Source organism: Dendropsophus ebraccatus, chromosome 5 (assembly GCF_027789765.1).
Source record: "Dendropsophus ebraccatus isolate aDenEbr1 chromosome 5, aDenEbr1.pat, whole genome shotgun sequence".
NCBI lineage: Eukaryota > Metazoa > Chordata > Amphibia > Anura > Hylidae > Dendropsophus > Dendropsophus ebraccatus.
Genome location: NC_091458.1, coordinates 142,028,171 through 142,036,142, shown reverse-complemented (window position 1 = coordinate 142,036,142; position 7,972 = coordinate 142,028,171). Strand labels below are relative to the sequence as shown.

Here is a 7,972-nt window from a genome sequence, read left to right as displayed (position 1 = left end):
ATGCCTGGGCTGTTTTTAACAGCATTTAGTGACTACAAGACTCATGGACATAGACTTCAACAGAACGGGGCCTGTCCCCTTGAGATGAATGTAAAACATTATTGGGTGCGCTCTGTGACCTTTGAAAAGGTCATTGCATAGGGAGCTGCTATTGTCTTGTATTGATGCTATCTACTGTACCTACTGGTGTCACATGACGCTGTAATGCTGTACAGATCACTTTACACACAGCCAGAACAGGAAGTCTCAGCTTAGTTTTAAACACACTGGTAAGAATGAAAACATCAAGATATCCGGATTATTTTATAATAGGTAAAAAAAAAAGGAAAATTAGAAGAAAAAAAGGTCCCCGAAAATTCTTAAAAAATATGTTTAACATAAACACAATAAGAGAGGGGACCTAGAATGTGCAGTGCCAGGCCCGCACAGCCAGTCAGTGGCTGTATCGGGGTCCAACCTGGGCTGCTGGCTGACTGAGCGGGCCTAAAACATCACGTCCGAGGTCCCCACTCAGGCCCAGAAGTGGCTGGGATCAGGGTAATGGATCTGTTATGATACCGGCATCAGCGATGAAGCTGGGGAGGTGAGAGCATGTTACATCTTTCATTCTCCTCCTCCCCAGCACTCGGCCAAAAATTATCCAGCTAAAGGAGGTCTTCTTTAATCTGGTCTTTCTGCTCATACACAACAAAGATTCAGGGCCAGACTGGGACTAAAAAGCAGCCATAAACCACTATTCCAGCCCACATAAAATATTACCCCTATACCCTCTGTATATAAAAAAAAATAAAAAATAATGTGTATAAAAATAACAGTGTAATGGGCACTGCAGCTAATTTTGCTGTATTAGGTACTTGACTACTTGACATACTCTAAAACATGTAAAAAAAAAAAAACATAAAAAAAGGAAAATACTAACACAAGGCCTGATAAACTGTGTGGCTGGGCTGAACAAATTATCGCTGGCCCTTTAAGTTGATCATTATCGCCCGCACACCTCCTGTTTATACAAGGCAACATGTATCCGATAAAGATTGTTGGCTTCACAATGTATGCATTCGGTATGATGGCTCTTTTACACAGGCAGATTATGTTAAAAGAGCAAGCATTTAGAGGAACCTTCATTCAGAGGAACCTAGAGTACAAGGGGCAGAAATAGACAACCAGTCAGTGCATGCACTTGTAAGTAATATGAGTGTATTACCAGTGATATGCACACTTCTTGGTCAAATCATCTGGCTATTCCCACATGTCAAAGATCCAGACTCAATTATGTTGAATATAGTCTCAAGTGACAATGGTCCAGGAACGACCATTGTATGTTGAAAATATTGTAAATTGAGGACCCACATAACACAATTTATATAAGCAAAGATCCATCAAGATCCAATCAATGTGCGACTCCATGTGGTATTCTGGCACTAAAAAAAAAAAAACTTTAGATTTTGAAAAGCCTGAGATTAAAAAAAGAAATAATTTATGCTTGCCTACCCCAGTCCCCCTCAGGGTTGATTTGGGCAGATATCGCTCCATGTAATAAAGACAATGTTCAACCAAGGAGTCATTGGCTTTCAGAAAGTTTAAAAATCCTCAGCCAACTGCGCATCACTACATGTAAAAGTAATATGCGGCCAACAGCTGATAAGTGTGGTAAAATAATGAAGACTTATACTTACCTGTCCAAGCTTCCCTGATGTCTTCCTGGCTTGTTTCTGGGATTCCAGACTCATTGCAGCCGCCTCCGTCTCATGATTGTCTGCGTAGCCTGGAACTTTAGAGACAAGATCAGAAGAACCAGAGGTGGCTGCGGTAACTGGGGAATCCAACAGACAAGGCTGGAGGACACTGGGGGAGCGTGGACAGGTAAGTACAATATTATTATTATTTTACACCTTTAAAGCAAGGGCCGTATGGATAAGTGGTAAGTGAGTGCCAATCTAGCAGATGTAATACAGCCCCAAGTCAGGAGATCAGAGCAGGACCTGCCCACATAACCAATTACTAGCCAGGACGGGACACCACTGCAGCTGTACCGGAATACCCCTTTAAGACTTTTTTTTTTTTTTTTTTAGCAGTGTTTACATATTTGATTACTGAGACACCATTAACAGCAAGTAGGAGCGCAAGCAAACCTATTTAAAGGGGGGATTCACATCACAGACATTTATAGCCAAACAGAATATGCCATAAAAGCCTTACATATGCTTTCGAGACCTGCACCTATGTTGAATGTGTGGTTTTGCCATTTGTGTAGCATAGATGTGAGTACACCATAGTCTTGCAAGATGTTTAATGGGACCACCATAGCATCTGATCTGTAATAAGGGCATTGTGTAGCCAACCAATCATTTGACAACCACAAAAGTTCAGTAATATAAATATTAATTTTATTAAAGTTTTGTACAATAACACATTTGTGTAGGCCGGTATTTAAACACAATATGTAGATCGCAACTGTTTGAGTTATACTTTAAGATATGGATGTCACAATATTACAACCAAAGCATGAAGTCCATACACCAACTACTATGGCACCTTCTCATTAATAAGTAGTATGGATAGCACTAATGAACTTCACAGGATTCTAAAGGATTTCTTTTAAAAGGAAGTTTTGGCCCTCCAGTTGTGAAAAGACAGGAAGTGAATGAAGAGGCATTGTTCTAGAACTCTTCCGCTGATACTTTGACTAAGATTAGATTACTGAGAGTTTTGAGAATCTTTTCTATGACTATATTAAATAATTCACCAATACCTGTAAAAAAGTAAAATAATGCAAATTTCATAAAAATATCTAAATTCTTGCAAAGAAATGATCACTGCCATGTTGGTAAATATATAATCTTTTTTAAGGACCCCCTACACACACACACAAAAAAAACCCCATCTTGTATAAGGGAGATACAACTTGATCAAATAAATATTTGTGTGGGTCGCTGCCGAGTAAAACAAAGAGAAGATTGAATAAAATATAACAGAAATAAAAATAAACTAAAATAAAAAAAAACTAAACTACATTGGATATGGAGTTCATTCATTTGTAGTATTTTAATTCATGTGTCAGAGTGGACCTCATATTTAGTCCAACACATACTAAAGGAGAAGTCAGGGCACAGACTTTTTTTTTTTTTTTCAAAAACTGCCGGGGAGTAGATGGGCAAACAAAACAATATGCACTTACCTTCCCTGCTCCAGAGCTGGGGTCCGCTGTCCTCTGCTCCAAGTTTCAAGCCTGCTCAAGCAGTAAGCGGGCCTCTGCTGGTGACTGGCTGAGCAGGCCTGACACGTCACATAGCAAGTCATCTCTCTACAGCAGTAGACAACCAGAGCAGAGGACAGTGGACCCCAGCAATTGAGACAGTTTTGAAAAAAAGAAAATAAAAAAGTGTGCCGAGACTCCTTTAAAAGTTAGTCCTTCCTTAGTAGTCTTTTCAAATAGTGTTGAGTGGACTTGCCGAACTGTTCATATTCAGCAACATTTTAGGAACCCGACGGCTCAGCATTTGACTCCAGGCAGATGGAGAAGATGGATGCCATAGGCTTTTATTACCAACAAAGAGAATCTTAATATAAGGCAGTCTGCATCTCCACTTCAGAATCTTAAAGCGTACCTATCATTGTATACTGTAAATCAGTATTTACAAGTATTATTCATATAAGTGGAATTTCCTTTACCTGCAGCCCCCCCTTCCCCTATAGATTCTCTGTAAATGTTTAGAAACCTCCAAATTAGGTGTCTATTAAATACTAAATAACAGGCAGAGAAGAGGGATATGCAGCTGCACTATGGTTTCTCAGCCTGTCTGTGAGAAGAGGAGGAGGAAGCCGCAAATAGGATGCATTGATGCTCCTATATAACATCACAGAAGATCCCCTGCATTAAACAAGCGTAAAACTGCAACTACAGAACCTGAAGATGGAAGGAAATCTGAAAACTGGGCATTTTCTGGTGTCCTCCATCAACTATACACAGACAGGATTTCCCATAACCAACATTTATCACTTACATACGAGGTAATGATGTAAGGTAATTGGACCGGCTGATCTATAGTACAAGCATGTGCACCACTACGTCCTACAAAACTGTGGAAAGACCAATGCGTCTTCTCACTAGGTGATAAATGATGACTGGGAGAAAACCGCTTACATTTTTTTTCCATAATGTCTGATATGAGACCATGACTACTCAACCATAAAAATAAATTTTAAGGTAACGAACGATGTACCAACACTATTATAGTTCATCAATCCTACAATAAAGTCAACATTCTGTAATGAGGATGCCTGGGCACTACCAACTAGTTACTATTATTTTTCTTTACACTGCCTGTTCACCACCCCATATATGTTGGACATTCCATCCATTCTATAGATGACTGTAACTGTTATACATGGGTAGTACCAGGTCTTTTAAATTAATCCATAAAGGAGGGTTTACAAAGAGCAATGATTTACCAACAGCCTTCAGGCTAGACGAGGTTTCCTAAAAGTAATATTTTCTGTCCAAAAATATGTTTAAAAGCAGACGATGAATATGCAAAAATACATTCTCTCACATTCTACACATTCAGACCCAATGCTCCAATGACTTTTTAGTTTTTAATAACTATATCAAATGCCACTTTAGACTAAAAATGTAAAAATTACAGTAACAACTTATGTTCACACTGCGTAAAAAACACGGCCGTAATTCATTTTCGTTATTTTCATGAAGTGTGAACCCGGCCTAAAGGACAACTCCAGCGCCCCCTCCCCCTCAACATACATTACAAGGTTAGATAAATTTGTAATGTGTGTTAATCTTCATTTTTCTGCTGCTCCTACCGCCCCCGTATTACCCATTAACTATCGACCATGTCATCTTCTCCTTGTGCCATTGGGGGGGCTGGCCTGATCTTCCTCCTTTTCTGCATCTTTCTCTATAATGAATGGGAGAGAAAAGGCTAGCAGTCTTTTTATTGGCTGGAAGTCATCACATGGCTTCCAGCTTGCTCAGCCCTAATTGGCGGAACAAGCTGGAAGTCAAGTGATGTGATCCAGCCAATGAAAAGGCTGCCGGTGCGCAGGTGCACCTGTACCCTTTTCTCTCCCATTCATTACACAGGAACCCGCAAGTAAGGGAGAACCGAAGATGCTGACCAGAGCTGACGGGGACTGCGGTTGGCAGGAATTTTGAACGGTGATCTAGGTTAGTCAGTGTTTGTCCTTTAAGGATTACACTAACAAAATTAAAAAAAATAAAAAATAAAATTTAAATTAGTGACTGATAAATAAAAATCACTTCAATAACTTTGTTTCTCGCTACATTCAATTTAAAATATATCAGACATGGAAATAATATTTGAATGACACCGTTTCACTGAGCAGACGCCACGTCCACCCAAACAATGCATGAAGTGATGGACGTTAGTTACCGGGGGCTTATATGTTATTTAGGACAGATTTATTGTACTCAAAATATTAAAACAAATGCTTATAATCGCACGTGGGTTTTAAATACTTGTTTGTGCTATTCAACATAATCTTCAGTAAAAGGATATGTTATTCTTCAGAAAGAAAATAAAAAATAAAGTTCTATGTAATAAGTACCATTTTAAAACACACAACTAATTTTAAAGCCGTATGATTACTAAAGAGTCTCTGAGATTTGAGTCGTCAAATAGTAAAATATGTGATTAAAAAATTGTGCCATATATATATATATATATATAATCTTCTACAAGGAATGGACTGCACTGCAATAGATAGCCAAACACTGAATTTGTCATAGTCTTCTCCTCCTCAGCCAACAGAGTCCATGCAGGATTTTCTTTAAAAAAAATTAAGATCTAGAATAAAAGGAAGAAAAGAAATCACAAACACTGTAAATACATCAATGGATCACAAGTGAAATATTTAAAAAATCACAAATACTGTATATACATGAATGCATCACAAGCAAAATATTAAAAATAAAATAAAAACAAAAAATAAAGACATTAAAGGAGAAGTCCGGCCTCAGGATTTTTTTTTTTTTTTTACTACAGGGCGGGGGGTTGAAAAACTATATCAACTCACCTCTCCCTGTGCACTGGATTGCCACTCTACGACCCCCCTCCATTGGGCTCCAGGATCTCCAGCAGAGCCAATGTCACGACTCAGCTGACAGACTGGCCACTCAGTCAGTGACTGGGGCGGGGTGCAGCTGCAGTCACTGATTTAAAAATCTCCAGTCTTCTTGTACTTATCAGCTGCTGTATGTCCTGCAGGAAGTGGTGTATTCTTTCAAGTCAGACACAATGCTTCCTGCTGCCATCTCCGTCCATATCAGGAACTGTCCAGAGCAGTAGCAAATTCCCATAGAAAACCTCTCCTGCTCTGGACAGTTCCTGACATGGAGAGAGGTGGCAGCAGAGAGCACTGTGTCAGACTGGAAAGAATACACCACTTCCTGCAGGACGTACAGCAGCTGATAAGTACTGAAATACTTTAATCTGATTTTCTACCACCAGTTGATTAGAAAACATTTTTTTTCTCAGTGTTACCCCTTTAATGCTGTAAATTTCTGTGACTCTGAGTTCTCAGTGCTGCATTATCTAAATGTAAGTACTCAAGTAAATAGATGTTTGTTCTTTTACAGTTATACCTAAATCCACATTTATTTTGTGCAAAATTTGTATGTTTTAACAACAAAGGAAAATTGCTTCTGCACTCAGTGACATTGTTAAGCTTTGACTGCACTTGGCACTAGGGAGGCTGTAAGTAGCAGCCAATTCCAACATATAAAACATCCAGCACAAAACATAGCAGCAGATACAGAGGCGGAACTACAGCTGCTATAGGGCCCGCCACATCAGGGGGCCCAGTGGCCTGATCCTGTAATGGAGTAGGCCTCCCAGGTGCTGCTCCCGAATGTGTGGATCCAGTACTTTCACTGCGAGCTCTCCTGATGAAAAGCTTACACACAGATTTTTGTGCCTTCAGCAAAGAGCAGCAGCTCAGACGGGGGAGGAGACTGAATAGATAATAATAAGTATGGAATGAATTACTAGTCTCACAACATATCAAAAATGATGTTTAAGTGGACTACCACTTTAAAACTAAGGTTTTGGAATGGGGGTGTAGGAAGAGATGTTATACAACCTGCAGCATTTTAGTGAAAATTAAAGGCTTAGGAAAACCTTATTAACACTTTGCACAGAAAAATAAAACCATAGAAACACAGACAGATATTTGAAAGCTATCTAACAGTGTCAGAACCTGAATTGCAGCTGATAGAATCACTTTAAAGGGGTTGTTCACCCCAAAAATTTTATTTTAAAATCAACTGGTGCCAGAAAGTGCCAGAGATTTGTAAAAGATACGGTACGTTGCCTATTTTTCTATGGGATCCCAGCCGGAGCATATACACATAGCATACGCTCCGGACAGGATCTCTCGTGGCGCTGCAAACAACTGACATGTCAGTTTTGTGTGGCCGCTATTCAGTGAATAGAGGCCGCAGAAACCCATGTCAGTCTGCACTGTGGAGCGAGCGGATCCGGCCGCTTGCTCCATAGCGTGCAGCGGAGTGTTCTGATGCGGGTCTCTTACTGTGTGTGCACATGGCCTCAGACTGGAAAGAATACACCCCTTCCTGCAGGACATACAGCAGCTGATAAGTACTCAGAGACTGGAGTAAATTACAAATCTCTGGCACTTTCTGGAACTAGCTGATTTTTTTATTTTTTTTTGGGGGGGGGGTGAACAACCCCTTTAAGATCAACATATATAAACAAAAATCGGAAAAACTAGCTATGGCGTCTACAACAAACATTTGAACAAAGAAATCCAAGGTCTCACAATTGTCTGATCATAACGGTAAAGAAACAGTGAGACTAACTTTGATTGTCCTTCTTTGTGGGTTTCCAGTCCTTCATGGTTCAGTTGTTTTAATCTTGCCTGGACATCTTCATCTAAGTAAATGGGAACAACAGATGAATCTGAACAATAAGAA

General features: G+C 39.7%; 1 protein-coding gene across 3 annotated transcripts in view; it reads right to left on the bottom strand.

Moving 5' to 3' along the window:
* Nucleotides 1-2,365: 2,365 nt before the first annotated feature.
* CUEDC1 (CUE domain containing 1) overlaps nucleotides 2,366-7,972 on the bottom strand; it is a 71,268-nt gene continuing 65,661 nt past the window's right edge. For all 3 annotated transcript variants that reach the window (XM_069971498.1, XM_069971500.1, XM_069971499.1), the window contains exons 10-11: nucleotides 7,859-7,931; nucleotides 2,366-5,825 (exon numbers count right to left, since the gene is read on the bottom strand). In XM_069971498.1, the coding sequence (XP_069827599.1) occupies nucleotides 5,819-5,825; nucleotides 7,859-7,931 (80 nt within the window). In that variant the 3' untranslated portion in view covers nucleotides 2,366-5,818. The remainder of the gene's footprint in view (nucleotides 5,826-7,858; nucleotides 7,932-7,972) is intronic.